The sequence below is a fragment of the Salvelinus namaycush genome, chromosome 6 (assembly GCF_016432855.1).
Source record: "Salvelinus namaycush isolate Seneca chromosome 6, SaNama_1.0, whole genome shotgun sequence".
Lineage (NCBI taxonomy): Eukaryota > Metazoa > Chordata > Actinopteri > Salmoniformes > Salmonidae > Salvelinus > Salvelinus namaycush.
This window is the reverse complement of record NC_052312.1, coordinates 26,500,698-26,524,797: the sequence shown is the minus strand read 5'-3', so window position 1 is coordinate 26,524,797 and position 24,100 is coordinate 26,500,698. Positions and strand designations below refer to the sequence as shown.

The window sequence follows — 24,100 nt, the reverse complement described above, 5'->3', positions numbered from 1 at the left end:
GGGGCTAATGGGGATCCCTAATAAATGCAAATACAAAAAAATACAACGATTTACAAGCAACACAAAAAAAAGCACCTTAGACAGCAGCCCCTGCCCCATTGGGAAAGCTATTTTACTGCCTATACAATTTCCCTCCATGCAAGAGTTGATCTGTTTAAATGCTACATGGTCCTTATTAAGGCAATGCGAGGACTGTTTAAACAGTTCAAACCATTTGGCCCGTAAGGCAACCATAAGGATGGTCTGCCGGACTCCAGGCTCTTGCAGAGAAGAAAATCTGAATAGACTGTGAGCCGCTTCTCTCCCTTTGATGCTTAATGAGCATGTGTTCTGAAGTGGCCTTTTCAATTGATTTGACCATTGTTTGTCCCACTGTTGTTTTAGGCCCTGAGGACTGAGGTGTGCAGATGGTTTTCAGTATCTTTGAAACATTTGTCTCGCTTTCAGGATATTGTTAGATACTTCGATAATCGTAAAAATGGTTCACAGTATAATTTCAATAGCATTGTATCAACGCCTTGAAATGATACGTTTAGCTGTTTGCAGGTCTAGCAATAACTAGACTGGAGAAATCCTGGATTGCAGCCAGTTCTCCTTCATAAACAATTTATAATGCTCTATTCAATTCTGTGTCTACACAATAATTTAGCTTTAATTGTGCAGGTGTTCTGGTTGTCATGGTATCACAATGTATATCCAAACACAGGACCAGGCTGATACAGATGCCTATTTGAGCACCTCATCTCAGAATAGCCTCAAAATGTTTAATCTTCATCAGGTCTAAGACACAAGACGATACAATGCAATACAGAGGAGCAATTCTCTCTTTGATAATTTTATTTAGAATGAAATGGGCCCCTCCCATGTCAAATAGGTCATAACATCCATCCATCCCTATTTGGTTGCACTTGCCTCTTGGACACATGTAAAGCAATTCTGCTGGCCTTGGTACTTTTTCAAGCTTCAACGTCACACGTGGCAAGGATACTCAAGGTGAAGAACTGAGACAAAGGAGAAACTGGAAGCTCAATCGATACTGGCTATTTTGAAAGCTAATGTAGCCACTGTAAAAGCATCGCTTGAAGGGCACTGGTATCCTCAGTGTTCATCCCGAGGGGACTTTGTGCTGTAATGTAGAGGTCTGAGCAGGACTGATTTCTTCATCCCACTCCCGTCTGCACCAGCAGCTGGTCCCAAACGCAACCGCAGTTCCACAATGTTATTTTAGGCGTATGTGACGCAGCTCACTTGCCAGCCATGGTCCCAGCAATTTTGCGCCCTAGGGGCAATAAACAATGTGTTACAAAAAAAGTTTAGCACGTGTCCCGTTATATTATGTTATCTGTATTACTGGGCTATATGCAAAATGTGGTTTGAAGAAAGCAGTTGGAGAGACTTGCACTTTCTCTTGAGCTATTTTTATAGCTTACTTTTTAGGAGTGGGAAGATTTTCAGACGGAGAAATATTGGTGATCAATACTTATTTCTAGGCAATGTAGTAAACTATAGCCTAATCATATTTATTGACTGGTTGGTTCGAGCCTTGAATGCTGATTGCCTGAAAGCCGTGGTATATCAGACCATATACCACGGGTATGACAAAACTGCTGCTCTATTTATTTTGGTAACCAGTTTATAAAAGCAATAAGCCACCTTGGGTGTTTGTGGTACATTGCCAATATACCATTGTTAAGGGCTGCTTCCAGGCCCTCCGTGTTGCGTCGTGCACAGAACAGCCCTTAGCCGTGGTATATTGGGCATATACCACACCCCCTCGGGCTTATTGCTTAATTAGGAAGTACATTTCTTTGGAAAGATAACTGCCCCGTGCTTTTCCATCCAAGCATAGGCTATAGCCTACTCTATTTATTTGAGACCACACGCACCTGATCTCACATGTATGGCTACTTAACTTGAAGCAGCAAAAATTATGACAGCGACACTTGCTACATTTTGCATATATAATTTTGCCCATCTTTTAGGAGGACGATTTGCAGGCAGAAACAAATAAATGGGTAATCAATACTTATTGAAAATGAAAAGGCACAATGCTTGCTCACTATAGTAGCCTAACCTATGCGCGTTGTGCCTTTTCTTTTTCACTGATGATAAAAATGTTGATTGCACCTCGACTCACGTTGGTTGAGCGCCCTCCACTTCTTTCCATTATCAATATTTATTTACAGACACTTGTAAACTACAGTCTAAACATATTTAATTTCATATTTAAGTTAAATGCCACGGGATTCTCCGCCCATGTAGGCAGCCAACTCTATTTCAATGAGACCACACATAGGCGCACTTGAACTCGCACGCCCAACTAGGAGAGGAGAGGTAGGCTACTAAAGTTTAAGCAGCGGATTCCTTGTGTGAATAATGTCTAAAATCCGTACTTTTAGTACAATAGGTAGGCTAACACATACAAAGCAGAAAGATGACCGTTTCTAAATAATCTGCAGGACAACAAAAATATTTTCATCCCAAAGTTGTCTGTCTGACCACCCGCTCCCGCCTGCAGCATGAAACATCCTGACCCCGCCGCAATGATCTCTGCGGGGCGCGGGCATCCTTCTATTGTAATGTTGTACAATAGAAGCAGCACCAACCGACTGCTGTGAGAGAGGGTTAGCGTTTCAGTTTATGTTACACATAATACACTAAATCTTAGGAGAACTACTGTGGTCACACTTGTTTTCTTCTCTCCCATTGACTTTGTTTATGTATTGAAATCACTGTCATTCCCATGTAGCTCAATCTCTTTTGAAGTTGTTGTAGTATTAGCCGCAGCAACAGTGGTAATAGTAGTAGTAGTTGTAGTACTAATAAGTGTTACTATCCCTCAGGGGGAAGTAGGTTTTGCAGCAGAATTTATTGCCTGTGAGCTTGGTAATATTGTAATAATGCAGTTCATACTGATCAATAAATATGTTTGCTTTATGCATGCATTTGTGAAAATGACACAGCATTATTTCTCCACTTGCCTCCCACCAACAAGAGCAGCCTGTTTCAGGGAGAGCAATTTTGGCTCAGTTTTGTTGGGCATGTGGAACATTGCCTTGTGGGAAATCAATGATTTGGCAGCTCCTGTAATTAGTTCTGCTTGTTAGAAAAATGAAGGGGTACTAATTTGCAAGTGGCTGGCTTCTTGACTTGTTGTTCCTTCCCCCCCTCCTTCCTTGAAGATCATTATTATTATCTTCTCTAGGTAAATCTAAGAAGCCGTATGGCAGAGGCGAAAAACAGCTCAGTTTTGCTGCTCAACAAATTAATGTTGAATCGGTGCATCTAGACAGACAGTTCTCAAAGGGGTGACTGACAGCCTGTGACATACTGCCGCACTGTACGCACGTACTGGTCAACTGCTGGCTATTTACATTTACATTTTACATTTTAGTCATTTAGCAGACGCTCTTATCCAGAGCGACCTACAGTAGAGTGCATACATTTTATTACATTTTTACATACTGAGACAAGGATATCCCTACCGGCCAAACCCTCCCTAACCCGGACAACGCTATGCCAATTGTGCGTCGCCCCACGGACCTCCCGGTTGTGGCCGGCTGCGACAGAGCCTGGGCGCGAACCCAGCCCAGCCTGGGTGCGAACCCAGAGACTCTGGTGGCGCAGCTAGCACTGCGATGCAGTGCCCTAGACCACTGCGCCACCCGGGAGGTCTACGGGGCGCGGGCATCCTTCTATTGTAATGTTGTACAATAGAAGCATCACCAACCGACTGCTGTGAGACAGGCATTTGGAAATTGCTTTCAAGGATGAACCAGACTTGTGGAGGTCTACAATTCTTTTTCTGAGGTTTTGGCTGATTTCCCCATGATTTTCCCATGATGTCAAGCAAAGAGGCACTGAGTTTGAAGGTAGGCCTTGAAATACATCCACAGGTACACCTCCAATTGACTCAAATGATGTCAATTAGCCTATCAGAAGCTTCTAAAGCCATGACATAATTTTCTGGAATTTTCCAAGCTGTTTAAAGACACAGTCAACATAGTGTATGTAAACTTCTGACCCACTGGAATTGTGATACAGCGAATTAAAGGTGAAATAATCTGTCTGTAAACAATTGTTGGAAAAAATACTTGTGTCATGCAAAAAGCAGATGTCCTAACCAACTTGCCAAAACTATAGTTTGTTAACAAGAAATTTGTGGAGAGGTTGAAAACCTAAGTGTATGTAAACTTCCGACTTCAAATGTACATACAGTATTGGTAATTTGTTTTTTTTATAAAATGTTATTTAACCTTTATTTTATCAGGGAAATCCCATTGAGACCAAGGCCTCTCTGGCTAGGGAGCCCTACATGTGCACAAATTATACAACATTTACAAATACAATGTAATAAAAACATACATTTCTTGTAAATATTGTAAGAAAAGCAATCCCATTCCTCAACAAGGAGGTCTTCCATTCACAACCTGAACTGCCTTAGAGTTAACAGAGCATCAAGGTGCAGAGAGCTCTGCAGATCATTGCATACACAGGGCACAAAAAAAACGCAGATTTACCTAATAACGTAGAGATCAACGGGACCTCTAGATTTAGCCATCCCTGTGATCGCGTTTGTTGACTTGTACTGTATGTCTAATTTGACAATGAAGTGAAGTACGGCGAAAGTTTGATCGATCTACGAGATGTAGACCTTTCCACTCACAGCCCCGGTCATCTTGTATACGGTTGAAAATGGCAGGTTTTGTCATTTATAGTTGCCTACAGTGCCTTCGGAAAGTATTCAGATCCCTTGACTTTTTCCACATTTTGTTACGTTACAGACTTAAACAAAAATTTATTAAAACCTTAATGACAACGCAAAAACAGGTTTTTAGAAATGTTTGCAAAACTATTTTAAAAAACTGAAACCTTATTTACATAAGTATTGAGACCCTTTGGTATGAGACAAAGAAAATGAGCTCAGGTGCATCCTGTTTTTATTGATCATCCTTGAGATGTTTCTACAACTTGATTGGAGTCTACCTGTGGTCAATTCAATTGATTGGACATGATTTGGAAAGGCACACACCTGTCTTTATAAGTTCCCACAGTTGGCAGTGTATGTCAGAGCAAAAACCAAGCCATGAGGTCGAAGGAATTGTCCATAGAGCTCCGAGACAGGATTGTGTCGAGGCACAGATCTGGGGAAGGGTACCAAAAAATGTCTGCAGTATTGTAGGTCCCCAGGAACACAGTGGCCTCCATCATTCTTAAATGGAATAATTTTGGAACCACCAAGACTCTTCCTAGAGCTGGGCGCCCAGCCAAATTGAGCAATCCGGGCAGAAGGGACTTGGTCAGGAAGGTGACCAAGAACCCGATGGTCACTATGACAGAGCTCCAGAGTTCATCTGTTCATCTGATTGGTGGAGTGCTGCAGACAACCATCTCTGCAGCACTCCACCAATCAGGCCTTTATGGTGGAGAGGCCAGACAGAAGCCACTCCTCAGTAAAAGGCACATGACAGCGCTCTTGGAGTTTGCCAAAAGGCACCTAAAGACTCACAGACCATTAGAAACAAGATTCTCTGGTCTAATTAAACCAAGATTAAACTGTTTGCCAAGCATCACATCTGGAGGAAACCTGGCACCATCCCTACGGTGAAGCATGGTGGTAGCAGCATCATGCTGTTGGGATGTTTTTCAGCGGCAGGGACTGTAATTTCTGATTGATAAAATGACAATATTTCTGTGTTTTAGAATTAGTTGCTTATTAGGCTATATATCGATGTGTTAGAATACAGCTGTTAACATAACAAAATGTGAAAAAAGTCAAGGGGTCTGAATACTTTCCGAAGGCACTGTTCTAATTTAAGGGTTTTTCTTTATTTTTAAAATGTAGCCAATGTTCTACATTGTAGAATAATAGTGAAGATATCAAAACTATGAAATAAGACATATGGAATTATGTCGTAACCAAAAACCAAAACCAAAATATATTTAATATATTAGATTCTTCAAAGTACCCACCCTTTGCCCTGATGACAGCTTTGCACACTCTTGGCATTCTCTCAACCAGCTTCATGGAATAATGTTTTTCCCTTGAATAAGTAGCTGTGTCCAAACTTTTGACTGGTACTGTATATCTTCACCTAATCTATGCAAACTGGTATTGTTTCTAAAGATTTTAAAATTGCCAAAGTTATCCGCCTCTATAAATCTGGGGATCCAATATCTTTTACAAATTATCGCCCAATATCTGTACTATGTTTTCTAAAATCCTAGAAATATTGGTGTATAATGTTGAAACATTTAAATCAACACTGTATTCTATATGAGCACCAATATTGTTTTCGTAAAATCTACTCCACGACATGGCTCTTTTGCAACTTGTGGAGGAAATATTTACAGACCTTAACATTAATAAATACTCTCTTGGCATCTTTTTAGATTCATCCAAAGCGTTTGACACGGTTGATCATGAAATATTACTTTTTAAATTGTATTATTATGGTTTTCATGATAATAAATATAATTGGTAATATAGTTATGTTTATGATAGAGAACAATTTGTTTATGCAACGGCTGTGCATCTACCAGGGCCAAGATATCCTGTGGCGTCCCAAAGTGTTTGATAATTGGACCTTTGTTTTTCCTAATCCATATCAATGACCTTGCTGCTGTATCTTCTACCGTACTTCCCATTCTCTTTGCTGATGATACCACTTTGGTTTTATAACACAATAACTTTGATTCACTAATTAATTCAGGAATGTCCACATTTTCTGAATGGTTACAAATAAACAAATATTAAAAATTTTAAATGTTAAAAATGCAACTTTATTGAATGTACTAGTAAGAATAAGAAATATAAAAAATTACAAATGTTTTTAGAAAAAGAGCCAGAATCTCAATTGGTGGAAATGGAAATGAAATTGAACAAGAATCCACCAGATTTTCTTTCAAAGTTACCTTCGAACAAACCAGGTGTACTTTTTATCAATATGTGGTAAAGCAAATTGTGACTGAAAATGTGGGTAATTCACAGGGGTGTTGAACAGCTGCTTGCTGAGCAAATGTCCGTGGCTCCAACTACACCGTTGACTTTTTTTGTTGCTACGGCAACAATTTCAGAATTGAACAGGCTGTTGCCATAATTATACTTTTTTTTCATCTAATTTTATTTGTCACATGCTCCAAATACAACAGGTGTAGATCTTACAGTGAAATGCTTACTTACAAGCCCTTAACCAACAATACTTTAAGAAGTTAAGAAAAAAAAAATTGTTAAGTAGAAAATAGAAGCAGCAGTGTAAAAGAGGGGTCTGTGTAGCCATTTGATTAGCTGTTCAGGAGTCTTATTGTTTGAGGGTAGAAGCTGTTAAGAAGCCTTTTGGACCTCGACTTGGCACTCCGGTACCACTTGCCGTGCGGTAGCAGAGAGGACAGTCTATGACTAGGGTAGCTGGGGTCTTTGACAATTTTTAGGGCCTTCCTCTGATACCGCCTGATATAGAGGTCCTGGATGGCAGGCAGCTTGGCCTCAGTGATGTACTGGGCTTTACGCACTACCCTCTGTAGTGCCTTGCGGTCAGAGTCCGAGCAGTTGCCATACCAGGCAGTGATGCAACCAGTAAGGATGATCTCGATGGTGCAGCTGTAGATCCTTTTGAGGATCTCAGGACCCATGACAAATCTTTTCAGTCTCCTGAGGGGGAATAGGTTTTGTCGTGCCCTCTTCACGACTGTCTTAGTGTGTTTGGACCATGATAGTTTGTTGGTGATGTGAACACCAAGGAACTTGAAGCTCTCAACCTGTTCCACTACAGCCCCGTAGATGAGAATGGGGGCGTGCTCGGTCCTCCCTTTCCTGTAGTCCACAATATATTTGAGATTCTTCAAATTAGCCACCCTTTGCCTTGATGACAGCTTTGCACACTCTTGGCATTCTCTCAACCAGCTTCATGAGGTTGTCACCTGGAATGCATTTCGATTAACAGCTGTTCCTTGTTAAAAGTTAATTTGTGGAATTTCTTTCCTTTTTAATGCGTTTGAGCCAATCAGTTGTGTTGTGACAAGGTAGCGGTGGTATACAGAAGATAGCCTTATTTGGTGAAAGACCAAGTCCATATTATGGCAAGAGCAGCTCAAATAAGCAAAGAGAAACGAATGTCCATCATTACTTTAAGACATGAAGGTCAGTCAATACAGAAAATGTGCAGTCACAAAAACCATCAAGTGCAGTCGCACCAAGTGCAGTCGCAAAAACCCTCAAGTGCTATGATGAAACTGGATCTCATGAGAACCGCCACAGGAAAGGAAGACCCAGAGTTACCTCTGCTGCAGAGGATATGTTTATTAGAGTACCAGCCTCAGAAATTACAGCCCAAATAAATGCTTCACAGAGTTTAAGTAACAGACATATCTCAACATCAGCTGTTCAGAGTAGACTGCGTTAATCAGGCCTTCATGGTCATATTGCTGCAAAGAAACCACTACTAAAGGACACCAATAAGAGACTTGCTTGGGCCAAGAAACACAAGCAATGGACATTAGACCGGTGGAAATCTGTCCTTTGGACTGATGAGTCCAAACTTGAGATTTTTGGTTTTAACCGCCGTGTCTTTGTGAGACGTAGAGTAGGTGAGCGGATGATCTCCGCATGTGTGGTTCCCACAATGAAGCATGGAGGAGGAGGTGTGATGGTGCTTTGCTGGTTACACTGTCTGTGATTTATTTAGAATTCAAGGCACACTTAACCAGCATGGCTACCACAGCATTCTGCAGTTATACGCCATCCCATCGGGTTTCTGCTTAAGTTGGGACTATCATTTGTTTTTCAACAGGATAATGACCCAACGGGCTGTGTACAGTGGTTTCTCAACTAAAAGTTTTGCGTTTATGCTGCAGAACTTAGATGTAATTTGTGGTTTAGTATGGTACCCTGTGTCACTACTTCATTGCTACAGACCAGCGCAAGGGGTGTTAGAGCACTGATTATGCTTTTGGGTCCCAAGGCGCTACTGTGTCTCTGGCAATGAATGGGTGACATAAACCAAATAGAAACTGATAATTGTGCACAACTTCAGTATTACGTACTTACTTTCTACTGTTGTTACACTAACGTTTTTATTCTAAGAGACACTTAGACTACAATTAGGGTGTGGAAATGTTAGTATATACTGTAGTACTGTAGCCTACTCCCGACCGGTGATGTTGTGCAGCTACCAAGTGGTGCAGTGGTCTAAGACACTGCATTGCATCTGCATTGCTACAGATGCTGATTCAATACCTGTGCTGTCCGTGACTGGGTCGACCCATGAGGCGACTGTAAGCTTTTGGTTTCTCTCCCTCTAAAAACAGAAATAAACTGGCTTTATTTACAATTTAGTAACAATGTCTCACCCCATGTTCAAGAATGGCATTTTTCTCTCACTTTACGTTATTTGAAAAATAAATCTCCAAAATATTTATATTTTTAAACAAAGCTATTATTTTTATATATTAGATATTCTCACAGATATATTATTAATCCTGTTTTTTACAAGCGTAGCAGGTTGTGAATTCTGCTAACAACATTTCCAGGATGGGCTGTCAGTAGGACATTATATTTTGGTCATATTGGTCATGTATCCCGAGTGGCGCACAATGGGATTACCTTGCAGTTCTCCAGCTTTATCCACTGAGATAGCGATGGGCGCACCGGGTTTATGGCACGAGTGCAGGGGGCACGGGATGGGCCGCAGAGCAGCGCACAGAAGACGGACCTAGCCCATGGGGAAGGAAGGGGAGGGGGGATGGACCCCTGCCCCACTGGGTAGCACAGAGCAACACTTTAAGGGGCATTGCACTAATAATGGCGCTGACTAGGGAAACGTTCCCGCTGTTCTCAGTGACTGTCTGCACGTTCAAACTAAAACAATGTAAAAATAATGGCGCGAAAAATGCCCATTAGATATGAATTCGGAGGGCAGAAATGATTAAATATTATAGCATTAGACCTCTCACTAAAGGCGTCAATCAAAATGTATACTTAAATCCGAACTGGATTTAACGAAAAAGGACATGAAAAGCGCACATTTGTAAATCCCTAACTCTAAAGGTAATTGGAATTGTAGATACAAATTATTTGTGACATTGTGGTTACAATAAAGACTGTAATCGATGGGGGCTCAGGGCGGTACCATTCCGGTTATCTGATGAAGGTGCACATGGATCAGATTCAAACTTTGAAGACCGAGATTGAGTCATTGAAGGCAGACCAGCAGAAAGAGAAACATTATCTGAGGGAAGAGATACGGGCGACAGCTGATGCATTGGTCCAGAGCCAGGCAGTATTGGCAGAGAGTCACTCGTCATTGGCAGAGAGTCAGGCAGAGAATGACGTATTGAAGAGTGCGAGGAACGAGATGGAGTCACAATCCATACCAGGCACACCTGTGAGCTCTGGAACTCCACCTCCGACAGGCAGAGCAACATACTTGGCGGTTTCGACAGGTCGTCGGTTCACCCTGACATTTCCATTCCTCTTCTGACAACAAAACTTGTCCAACTGCTCACCAGGCACAGCAAGGGCCTTCTGAAACGTTATGCTGTTCTGCTGTCCCAAGGATGTGTAACTGAAGAGATATACCATGAGTGGACACAGAATACCAACTGGGATGGATCCCGAGGCAAATGTGGCTTACCAATGAACCTCTGGGTGTTCATCATTAATACTGTGTCTCAGAAGTTTCTGTCCATGACTGATGCAACCCAAAAAAGCATTAAAGACAGAGTTAATGAGTACTTGAGGTCACCGAGAATGTCTGGACATGGCCTGCTCTCCCTTATGTAAGGAATTAACACTTTACCATGTTTACTACAGTATGTACTGTAGGCTATGTTTACTTGTCAGACTGCACAGTAGCCTAATAAACACATGCAGGCGGCTTCTATCTTCTAAATGCTTTATTATCCAAATGTATAAAGTGCGTGTGGGCAACCTCATGCAACCACAAAATGTCAGATAAAGCATATACTGTACAGTACTGTATTTCGTAATCAGCATCTGTATGCTTTCGTTAATAAAATAATGATAAAAATACTCTTTCAAAATGCAGATATTTATTTAGTTATGGATCCATAACGAATTACTATGGGAATAAATATCACAATGACAGAAATATTGGAACAAAGTAGGCTAGTAAACAAATAGTTGCTTACTGAAAAATACTCTTTAAAACACACACACAGTCATGTTGTACATCGCCATTATGGCTTTTAGGAGGGCTATTAGCTGGACAATAGACTTGCCTAGAAGGAGGGTAGGGGGAGAATTCTATTTTCAAATGTATTTCTTAGTTTGTTTGGCTGTTTCACAACCGGCCGTGATTGCTTGCAATTTCAGTTTAATCCACAAGAAAGAGAATACAAATAATACAACAAATATTGTGGTTAAACTCAAATATACTAGTTGATAAAAAAAAACTTTTTTCAATTGGAACCTTTAACATGTGGAAGGGGGAAAAAGTATTATTATTATTAACCATGTTTATCACAAGCGTAGCAGGCTGTGAATTCTGCAAACAACGTTTCTAGGATGGGCTATTAGCAGGACAATATATATTAGTCATATTGGTCATTGCTCCCAAGTGGCGCAGTGGTCTAAGGCAGTGCATCTCAGTGCAAAAGTCCCTGGTTCAAAACCAGGCTGTATCACATCTGACTGTGATTGGGAGTACCAGAGGGCGGTGCACAATTGGCTCAAAAATATCGTTATATATAGCCTACCCACTATGGTCAACTATTTCACCACTGTTTCACGCTGCTCTGAGACAAGCATGGAGAAATTAAATTGTTCAATTATATTCCATGATATTCTTAAGATGTATGTGTTGACTGAATATAATCAAGTGATGTCTGCTAAATAATCAAGTTTTTGGCACAGTCATATATCCTCGGCACCTACGTAAAGCTGAGTGACTCACTCATTCATGGCTTTGGATTAAAATAAATACTTTTATTTGTATTTTTTATTTAACTAGGCAAGTCAGTTAAGAACAAATTCTTATTTACAATGACGGCCTACCAAAAGGCAAAAGGCCTCCTGCGGGGTTGGGGACTGGGATTAAAAACATAAATAAATTAAATGAAAAATATAAGACAAAACACACATCCCGAAAAGAGAGACAACACAACACTACATAAAGAGAGACCTAAGACAACAACAATAACAAACTGGCTTTATTTACAAATTAGTGAGAATGTCTCACCCCGTGTTCAAGAATGTTTTTTTTCTCGCTCACTCTAGGTTGAATGAAAACAAAATAACCCCCAAAATATTGTTATTTTTTAAACAAAGCGATTATTATTATTATTATTCATTAATTTAGAATTATATAAAAGCCCCTTAGATATTCTCACAGATCAGATTTGCCCTAATGAAAAATGCCCCTTAGAAATTAATTTAGAATTCTCCAATCCTCAAAATGGAATTATTGGTGGAGAGTCACGTCCTTGAAAAAAAGTATATAGAATTATAGTATATAGAATTATATACTGTAGATCTACAGTAGGTATCACTAGTGTTGAGTAATGTGCTGTTAAAAGTGGTGTAGGTCTTATTTATTTAAAAAGCATACTGAAGTTAGAAGCAATAGGATTTTAAGCAATAGCCTACCCGCTGTGGTCAACTATTTCAGCAATGTTTCGCACTGCTCTGAGACAAGCATGGGGACTGGTCTTGATAAATCAATGAGATTTTTATTTTCACTGAATCTCCGTTTGGGTATTGGTTAGACTACAATTAGGGTATGGAAATGTTATGCTCTTAGTACTGTAGCCTACTCCCGACCATCAAGTTGTACAGTGCCATATTTTCCATTCCATCCTAACGGAAACCCTGTGTTTTTTTTTTCATCCTAACGGAAACACCATAATATTAATCAAATTAATTAAGAAAAAATTCTTAAAATTAATCTCATATACGATGTTCTTACAAAAAAGGTTTTAAATTCTCTAGTACAGCCACTATTGAAGGCTATCAAATACTTCTCAAAGATGCCCTCTGGTGGTCAAACTAGCACTAACTAGCATTAATGGTAACAATGGCTGACAATTAAATAATGCTCCATAGAATTATGCGGCAGCCTGCAAGGTGTGCTGCAATTTTTAAAGGAGGAACCACTGTTAGTGCTATTTGACCAAGAAGGAGAGTGATGGAGTGCTGCATCAGATGACCTGGCCTCCACAATCACACTACCTCAACCCAATTGAGATGGTTTAGGATGAGTTGGACCGCAGAGTGAAGGAAAAGCAGCCAACAAGTGCTCAGCATATGTGGGAACTCCTTCAAGACTGCTGGAAAAGCATTTAATGTGAAGCTGGTTGAGAGAATGCCAAGAGTGCGCAACGCTGTCATCAAGGCAAAGGGTGGCTGCATATATTTTTCTTTAACACTTTTTTGGTTGCTACATAGTTTTGATATCTTTACTTTTATTCTACAATGTAGAAAATAGTAAAAATATTTTTGATTGGCACTGTTTATTTACAGTACCTTTACTTAAGTAGGACAATTGGGTACTTTTTCCACCACTGATTTCAGATAAAGATTCAATAAAACAAGTCTCAAATATAAGGAAAATATCTATACTTTTCAGCTGTTTCAAAAACATTGCTCTGCTATTAAGATTTTTACTGTAGGAGCATTTGGCTGCACGAGACAATTCTGTTTACAGCCAATGCCTCAGAGGGGGTGACTCTCAAGCAAAGCTCGCCCTGCGACCTCCGGCAGTGGCGTAGGAGAAGTGACAAGTCTGCAAGTTTACATTACAGTAAAAGTTCTAGCCGAGGGTATTTTCTCGAAACCTCTAGAGCAGGGTTATTCAACTCTAGTCCTACGAGGTCCGGAGCCTGCTAGTTTTCTGTTCTATCTGATAATTAATTGTACCCACCTGGTGTGCCAGGTCTAAATTAGTCCCTAACTAGAGGTAGTTTGTGTGCAGTAAGAGCGTTGATTTTTGCACTTAGGCCCTACTTCCAGTTCCAGGTATTATTCAAAACATTTCAGACAATTCTGAGATATTCCAATGTTGCAGACCTTTTTCTAATCATCTTGAATACTAAAATGACTAATTAGCTTAAGTAGTTATCTAGGCCATTCCACATTCTTTTATGTCCGTCAGACATTGTGTGTAAATTGTGTTAAAACACTACATATAACACTTGGATTACATACATTTACAGTATGCTCTAACTACTGTAAACCAAATCCCAATGTTGGCGTTGTCCCACTTAATATTTTATCCAAATTCTATGAAGATTTTAATCCACTTAACCCAAGGATTTCCCAAAGTCGTCACCATTATTGCGAAGCCCTAGTTATTTAGTTTGTTTGGGAAAGTCTGGAGATTTAGTTATTTAATATGATTAGTGATTAATTGAAATTTGTCCCCCAGGTTTAAGGTCAGCCCTGTAACTTGAACTGAACTTCCGTTTTAATATAGTAAAATTAAATTCAAAAAACAAAAAAACATTCAATATATAAAAGTCAAATCAAAGTGCAAAAACAGGGGAGCTGCTTCTACTCTTTTCGGACATTTTCTAGTGTTATATGGTGGAAAACGGAATGCATCGAGCATAACCCATTGATAGATCGGCTAGAAATGTTTTAACAAGTACAAATATTGTTGTTAAGCTTGCATTCAATCCCCCCTCCCCCGTTGCACGCAACAAGCTTTCATTCCCCGTCCCCTTGTCACATGAGGAGTTATGGCTGATTTAAGATTAAATCCTCAACCCTGTTATGTCACTTTTATAGTCACTTCTGGCAATTGTCTCTTCAACCATGTTACTTTGACATCAATTTCTCATCAACCATGTAATTTGCTATAAGATGATTGACACTTGCATAACAAATATGTTTCTTAAAAATACAATATTCTTGGCAACTACAAAGTTTATTCCAATACATTTGCGTAGAGAAAGAGGATATTAAAAAGCCATTGAGTAGATGTGGAATTCAGATCACTATGAATCCTCTACTTTCAGTACTTTTTAAGAGGAGCTAAGCCAAAGAAACAACTTCTATGGTTGAAAATGGCCTATGTGGCATCGATATTAGTGAGAAACGTATTTTATTGCCAAAATTGACTACAAAGTGTAAATAGTATAATTTTGGTCATAAAGTCAAGTTGTCATGATGCATCACGCGATTGCTAAGCTATTCTTCACGCTCAGGTGGCTGTTTGAGATATTTCAAGGAACACAAAATGGTAGAGAACATTACACACCCACTTCAAACTCATAGCATTTCTTAATGAAAAGCGAGGCGAAATGATTGAGTTCAGTCCCCATTTAACGGATAGTTGTGGACAGGAGGTCTGTTTTACACATAATACTTTTACTTTCATGTTTCCATGATCCATTTCCTGGAATGATCCTGATGTGACATTACATAAGAAGTGGAACCAGAGATATTGGGATTAGCACGCACAGTGACTCCAGAAGACGTGCTAATCTCCCTGCGATTATTAGTCATGATATTTAACACTGGTTTAATGGGAGAAGCAGATTATCTGACATTTTCCTGTTCTATCTGCCTCTCTGGGTTGCCTTTAAGAAAGGTACAAAGAATTTAAATGGATTTATTACAAATCAGGGATTATTCAAAAGATATGGAATGGCGGAAGAAGGTTTTAGCGGTTTAGTCCTGATAAATCTGGACTAAAAGGGAGCTCCAGGTCCTTTTGATAGATAAAATGTTCAGGTGTTGGACCGGAGTCTGGTTGAGTGGGTAACACTATCGCCTCTGGAACCATATACTTTCCCCTGTGGCAGGTTTGATCCCCTATGCACTTCTGCTACCTCCAGGGCTGTAGTGGTGCCTGGAGAAGTGGATATACTCAAATATTTCCCAAACTGGCCACCTGTGGAAGGAATGGTGCTCTGTGTGAAACATTCTATGAGAAACAGTGACATGTACTCTGAAAATGAAAATGAGTTTGTTTATTAGGTACACCCATCTAGTACCGGGACGGACCCCCCTTTTCCTCCAGAACAACCTGACCTGAATTATTCGGGGCATGGATTCTACAGGGTGGGGCGTTCAAACGTTGCTCAATTGGTATCAAGGGACCTAACATGTGCCAGGAAAACATTCGCCACACCATTTCACATAAGGCAGGATGGGGCCATGGACTCATGCTGCTTATGCCAAATCCTGACTCTGCCATGAGCATGATGCAACAGAGACCAGGATTCGTCAGACCAGGCAATGTTTTTCCACTACTCAATTGTCCACTGTTGGTGGTCACATGCCCCCTGGAAACCCACTTCTTATTTTAGTCAATCAAATGTATTTATGAAGCCCTTTTTACATCAGCAGATGTCAAAGTGCTATACAGAAACCCAGCCTAAAACCCCAAACAGCAAGCAATGCAGATGTAGAAGCAGGGTAGCTAGGATAGATAGCATAGATGACCAGCAGGTCAAATGATAGTCAGTGGTTGTAACAGGTCAGCACCTCAGGAGAAATGTCAGTTGTCTTTTCATAGCCGAGCCTTCAGAGGTCGAGACAGCAGGTGCGGTAGAGCGAGAGAGAGTCGAAAACAGCAGGTCCGGGACAAGGTAGCACGTCCGGTGAACAGGTTCCTTAGCCACAGTCAGAACAGTTCCAACTGGAGCAGCAGCATGACCAGGTGGACTAGGGACAGCCAGGAGTCACCAGGCTAGGTAGTCCTGAGGCATGATCGTAGGGCTCAGGTCCTCCGGGAGGGAGAGCTGATAGGAGTTGAGCCCGGTGTGGTCGTGTGCTGCAATAGCCCATCCGTGACAAGGACCGGCAAGTTGTACGTTCCGAGATGCTGTACTGCACCGTTATTTGCCTGTTTGTGGCCCAGCTGTTAGCTTGCACGATTCTTGCCATTCTCTTTCGACCTCTCTCATCAAAGAGCTGTTTTCACCCATAGGACTGCAGCTGACTGGATGTGATTGTGCACCATTCTCGGTAAACCCTGGACACTGTCGTGCGTGTGAAGACCAGGAGAGGCCGGCTGTTTCTGAGCTATTGGAACCGGCGTGCCTGGCACGACAATCATTCCATGCTCAAAGTCGCTTAGGTCACTCGTTTTGCCCATTCTCTCATTCAGTCAAACCGTAACTGAAAGCCTCGATGCCTGTCTGCCTGCTTTATATAGTAAGCCACGGCCACGTGACTCACTGTATGTACTGGCCACTGAGTGTATTTGTAAACCTGTAGTAACCTTAGAACAATTGGCTGAGAATTTGGTTCATGAGTAATTGGATTGGTTCAGGCCTATACATTCTAAATGGCTAACACCACTTGATTAATGATTCATCTTTGTTTTGATTGGAGATACCTTGTGTCAATTACAGAACATTTTATAGGATTTTCTACCTGCAGCGACACTAGCGGGATATTACTGGAAATACGGGTAAAAGCACACTGCCTTATGAAATTTTCCAAAACACAGGGCCCTACTCATGGGAGATGTGACTCACTGTGCCCAGGGGCTTTACCTAATCTCAAGCAGAGAATAAATCACAATAAGCCAACCAGACCATGTACACAGTGGCTGGACCATGGCAAAATACCTGCTGTCAAATCACTATTTATTTACTTATTTCCCATGTCAATCAAATACAGCAATATATAAGCGCAGAGCTTCTCTTAGTATGCAACTGATAGAATGTGTAAGCACAGTGCAGTGTATGTACTGTGTATGTAACGAGATGTGTACGTTCTTAGAAAAAAGGGTTCCTCGGCTGTCCTCATAGGAGAACCCTTTTTGGTTCCAGGTAGAACCCTTTTTCGTTCCAGGTAGAACCCTCTGTTTAAAGGGTTCTACCTGGAACCAAAAATAGTTATTCAAAGGTTTCTCCTATGGGGACAACCGACATGGCACTGCACTTGACTTGTAGAATGTTTTCGGTCTGGATGGAACCGCAGAAGCAGCCTTAACCCTCAGAAACCCAGACCCAGTTTTCCTTGCATGAAAATTAAGCAGTGATTACGACTACCCAAGGAGACCGCAAATAACATATTTCTGGAGATTATTTTTTAAACACTCCTAGCAATAGTTATGCAAAGTTACATATACACTGTATGTAACATCAGGCAGAAAGGGGTGCCAACCACACAGTTTCAACAATGTGTATTTCTGCATTGTGAACACCTTGCACTAAATCTAATAATAAAACATTTAATTTGTATAGCGCTTTTCATTAGTGTTCTCAAAGCTGTACATAGGCAAACATTTAAATAATGAATTAAATAATACAATATAAACATCATACATTTATAATCAAGGCAGGAAATAGCAATAATACATCCAAAAATGACTTTCCGTGACAATAGTGCTAGTACGAACTTGGACCCAGGCGCAGAGAAACACAGCAGGCAGAGGTAAGGGTAAATCCAGAATATTTACTTAAGGTCTACATAGCAAAACAACAAAGCAAGAGCACACGACAACACTGAACAAAACATGAGACCTGAGCAACTGGCCCAGTCCACAGAGGAACCTAAAATGGTCATCCAGAAGGTGATCCCAATAAGCCCAATCAGGGTCACCTGGATACTGGAGGAAACCCACGGGTGCTCTCCAGTGGCAACCACAGGTAGTACACTCCAGGAAGAAACCCTGACCTGTGACACTTTTAAGATGAGGAATATAAGAAAGATAGTCTGTAGAAATGTGTTTTAAGGCCTGTGAGGTGGCTCATTGATAGAAATGAGGTGGCTGATGTAGGTAGGACTCAATCCAGTCAACGCTTTAAACACTAGAAGAAGGATTTTAAAGTCAATTCTAAAGTTGACAGGTAGCCAGGAACTCCAGCAAGGATGGGGGTGATGTGGGCTGACTTCTTGGTCCTGGTCAGGTCTCTGGCAGCACTATTCTGAAAAAGTTGTAGCCTCTGAAGTGATTTGTCTGGAAGGCCCCTGAACAGAGCATTGCCGTAGTCGATCCAGGAGAAGATGAAGGCGTAGACAAGTTTTTCTGCATCTGGCTAGGAGAGCGATTGTTTGAGCCGGGAGATGTTTTGCAGAGGGAAAAATTTGTTTTTGCAGATGTGTTTTATATGGGCATCAAAGGACAGAGAAGAATCAAACTTGACTCCCAGGTTGGAGATGACAGAGGACAGATGGATGGCTTGACCGTCAGTTGTAGGGCAGATGTTTCCAGCACTGGCAACCTGCTTGGGTGCCCCAATAAGCATAGCCTCAGTCTTACTGCTGTTCTGCTGGAGGAAGTTTTCTTTCATCCATACTCTGATGTCATAAGGCAGCTGCCAAGTTTTCCTAGGGCTGAGATGGTGCCTGGTTTGGTGTTACTATATACTTCAGTATCGTCAGCGTAGTTGATGTTATAGTCTCTGAGGATTTGATAGAAAAGGGAGGTTGGAGATGGGTCTGTAGTTGGATAGGATGTCCTGGTCAAGGTTGGGTTTCTTCAGTAAGGGCGTGACTGCGGCTGTTTTGAAGAGTGATGGTACTTCCCCGATCAGCAGGTGAGGATGGTGACAAAAAATAAAAGCTGATCGTGCAGCATAGCAGCTTGCTTGGTGGTCTTTGTAGGCCAGTAGATGAACAGTGAGGCCATCCTTCCTCCAACGCCTCTAAAGCTTACGGCCATGAGTCTTAATTCACAGCAGTTCTTCAGTGAACCAGGGTGAAGAGTGTTAGAAGGTTACTTTTCAAGTTTTTGGGGGGGAGCAAGGATGTTCAGGGTAGTACTCAGAGTGCTGTTATACAGGTTGACCCTGTCGCAGAGGGCCAGCTTAGTGCAGTCAGACTCAAATGTGGGCTGTATGTGTTCCAGGAAGAGGGATGGGTTGAATTTCCTTAGGTTGCGGAATTTAATTGTCCTCTTTGGGCAGTGGAGAGGAGTGGGCACAGTCAGAGACAGTGTCACAGCCTTGTGGTCAGATATGCCAAGTTTGAGGACATCCAAGTCATCGCCAGTGATAATGAGGTCCGATGTGTGTCCACGGTTGTGTGTGGGGATATTAACATGTTGCACAAGGTTTTGACAGTCCAGCAAGTTAGGGAAGACAGCAGCCATAGTGGACTTGGATGAGTCAACATGGATGTTACATTTTCCCAAAATCACAATGTTGGAGATGGTGGGGCATACAGAGGTTATACTTCAGCAAAAATGAATGTTTTTCTTTGAAAATGTACTCAGGCGTCTCTGGACATCCAATGAGCATTTTTCACACATTGAATTTCAGGAACTCACCTTTTTGACAATGTACGAGATTGTTTCAGAGGAGCAGAACAGAGTGACGATTTCCAGTGTGGTAATTACAAAGGTTGGCAACCAGATTGTGTCAAACGTTTTTATTAGGATCTCCTCTAGAAGAGAAAGGTGTTAGTTTATTTTTTGATCGTGTACAGACATGATACCAGGTGTTTAAAAACACTGTTACCTCCAGTTGTAGTGGAGATGCAAATGAATTACTTAAAAATCATACAATGTGATTTTCTGGATTTTTGATTTTTAGATTCCGTCTCTCACAGTTGAAGTTTACCTATGATAAAAATTACCGACCTCTACATTCTTTGTAAGTAGGAAAACCTGCAAAAATCGGCAGTGTATCAAATACTTGTTCTCCCCACTGTACACATAGGTTGGAATCATTAAAACTCGTTAAATTTCTTGTTTACAAATTATAGTTCTGGCAAGTCGGTTAGGACATCTACTTTGTGCATGACAGAAGTAATTTTTACAACTATTGTTTACAGACAGATTATTTCACATATAATTCAATATATCACAATTCTAGTGGGTCAGAAGTTTACATACACTAAGTTGACTGTGCCTTTAAACAGCTTGGAAAATTCCAGAAAATGATGTCATGGCGTTAGAAGCTTCTGATAGGCTAATTGACATAATTTGAGTCAATTGGAGGTGTAGCTGTGGATGTATTTCAATGTCTACCTCTTTGCTTGACATCATGGGAAAATCAAAATAAATCAGCCAAGAACTCAGAAAAAAGAATTGTAGACCTCCACAAGTCTGGTTCATCCTTGGGAGCAATTTTCAAATGCCTGAAGGTACCATGTGTCACGGCTGTTGAATGAAGTGGACCAAGGTGCAGCGTGGTGAGCGTACATTTTATTTTTGTTAGAAAAGACGCCGAAACAAAACAATAAACACTACAAAACAAACCGTGTAGCTAAAGGCTAAGTGCCATAAACAAAGTCAACTTCCCACAAAGACAGGTGGGAAAAAGGGCTACCTAAGTATGGTTCTCAATCAGAGACAACGATAGACAGCTGTCCCTGATTGAGAACCCTACCCGGCCAAAACATAGAAATACAAATAATAGAACATAGAATACCCACCCCAACTCACACCCTGACCAAACCAAAATAGAGACATAAAAAGGATCTCTGAGATCAGGGCGTGACACCACGTTCATCTGTACAAACACCATGGGACCACGCAGCCGTCATACCACTCAGGAAGAAGACGCATTCTGTCTCCTAGAGATGAACGTACTTTGGTGCGAAAAGTGCAAATCAATCCCAGAACAACAGCAAAGGACCTTGTGAAGATGCTGGAGGAAACAGGAACAAAAGTATCTATATCCACAGTAAAACGAGTCCTATATCGACATAACCTGAAAGGCCGCTCAGCAAGGAAGAAGCCACTGCTCCAAAACCGGCATAAAAAAGCAAGACTACAGTTTGCAACTGCACATGGGGACAAAGATCGTACTTTTTGGAGAAATGTCCTTTGGTGTAATGAAATAAAAAATAGAACTCTTTGGCCATAATGACCATCATTGTGTTTGGAGGAAAAAGGGGGACGCGTGCAAGCTGAAGAACACCATCCCAACCGTGAAGCACGGGGGTGGCAGCATCATGTTGTGGGGGTGCTTTGCTGCAGGAGGGACCGGTGCACTTCACAAAACAGATGGCATCAGGAGGAAGCAAAATTATGTGGATATGTTGAAGCAACATCTCAAGACATCAGTCAGGATGTTAAAGCTTGGTCGCAAATGGGTCTTCCAAATGGACAATGACCCCAAGCATACTTCCAAAGTTGTGGCAAAATGGCTTAAGGACAACAAAGTCAAGGTATTGGAGTGGCCATCACAAAGCCCTGGCCTCAATCCTATAGAAAATTTGAGGGCAGAACTGAAAAAGTGTGTGCGAGCAAGGAGGCCTTACAAACCTGAGTCAGTTACACCAGCTCTGTCAGGAGGAATGGGCCAAAATTCACCCAACTTATTGTGGGAAGCTTGTGGAAGGCTACCCAAAATGTTTGACCCAAGTTAAACAATTTAAAGGCAATGATGCCAAATACTAATTGAGTGTATGTAAACTTCTGACCCACTGGGAATGTGATGAAAGAAATAAAAGCTGAAATAAATCACTCTCTCTACTATTATTCTCACATTTCACAATCTTGAAATAAAGTTGTGATCCTAACTGACCTAAGACAGGGAATTGTTACTAGGATTACATGTCAGAAATTGTGAAAAACTGAGTTTAAATGTATTTGGCTAAGGTGTATGTAAACTTCCGACTTCAACTGTATGTGTAACATCAGGCGTTAACTTAATATCTCAAAGCCTACTTCCAAATGTTATTTTCTTCAGGATCGCAATGCAAAGGTTGTTTATCTGCGTTTGTTTGAATCCCGGCCTGGGTTGGCATCTGAGGTATCGATGTGGATGACAAAAAGGCTCCAAAGAAGTTATTCTTGTCATGGCTTAGGATGAAGCTGATGTCATTGGTGGAGACAAAGGAAACAATACAGGATAAATAACAAGAGAAATAACACAATTGAGAGACATAATTCAATCTTTGAAGTTACTGGAATTCCACATAAGTAGGTTTAATATGCAAGTCTTTAATATCTTCCGGATAGAGGGAGTTGACACTTGTAATTTCTTTACATGTACTAGTTTAGATATAAAACGTGAACATTTACATGAATGCTAGGTTTAGCTTTTCCTCTGTTTGTTTGAGTCGGTTGGGTTCCTGCAGAGTTAAATGGTCTGTGAATAGAATGGTTTTCCATGTGGCTGATGAATCTCAAAAACCTGATGAGAAGAACATTTTTTATCATAAGCCTATCTTGGTCTGCTAGATAGTGAGTGACATACAGTAAACACAGCACAGCGGTGGTGTCAGTCTCTTGAATCCGTCTATGTCACATCATCATCAATACGACAATGGAATGTCTCTCTACTGTCTTTTCATCTGTCTATCTCTGGTTTGTAAGACATGCTTCACATCTATGTGCTCTTTCTCTTTCTCCCTCTTTCTTCTCTCTTTTCTTGGATATGAAGGCTGTGAGTCCCGGGGCACCAGAGGATGAGAGCAAGCTGTCGGTAGGTCCTGTCTGGCTTGTCTATGTTTGTGTTTGTGTCTCTGTAGCTAGTCTAACTTCTTTCTCTCCTTCCCTACTATACTCAAGAACCATGCATTCTCTGTTTTCTAGATCCAACCTCCGTGTGTGCCTGTAGTAGCTCTGTCTGTCCTTGCAATTCTAAAATTACTCTCTCAGTAGGTCACTAGTGAGTTAGCATGCAATGACGCCTCCAGTTTCAAACGCTTGCAGAACAGTTTATACATCCAAAATGCAAAAAAACAAAGTTATTGATCAGTGAGTGTTTTGCTATAGTTCCTTTCAAATATACAGTATATATACCTATACAGTACCAGTCAAAGGTTTGGACACACCTACTCCCTCTAGGGTTTTTCTTTATTTTTACTATTTTCTACATTTTAGAATAATAGTGAAGACATCAAAACTATGAAATAACACATATGGAATCATGTAGTAACCAAAAAAGTGTATGTTTGCTGGGAAGTTGAGGGAATATTCTCTTAAAACACAGAAAACTGGACACGTATGGTCTTGCAAAGCTCCCATTAAACAAGTTTAGAAAATATACAGTACCTCGCCATCCTTATGGCCTTTCACAAAGTGCAGACAGTCTGTCCCCCCCCGCCCGCTCAAACCCAGGTAGCCTAGTGGTTAAACTAGTCACTGCCACCAACCACTAGTATTAGCATTTTCTTATCAAAACTCCTTAAAAAGTAAAATGTCCCCTGTTAGCATGCTTTAAATGCCCATGTCATCTCTGAATGAGATTGTGTACAGTAGTTCAATGAATTGGGTTGAAGTTACGT

General features: G+C 40.9%; 1 protein-coding gene across 1 annotated transcript in view; it reads left to right on the top strand.

Moving 5' to 3' along the window:
* The window catches only part of LOC120049308 (sodium/potassium/calcium exchanger 2-like), a 151,859-nt gene that overhangs the window by 48,786 nt on the left and 78,973 nt on the right, over window positions 1–24,100 (top strand). Inside the window, exons 2-4 of the mRNA XM_038995558.1 lie at window positions 984–993; window positions 13,696–13,721; window positions 23,278–23,295. Of these exons, the coding sequence (XP_038851486.1) occupies window positions 984–993; window positions 13,696–13,721; window positions 23,278–23,295 (54 nt within the window). The remainder of the gene's footprint in view (window positions 1–983; window positions 994–13,695; window positions 13,722–23,277; window positions 23,296–24,100) is intronic.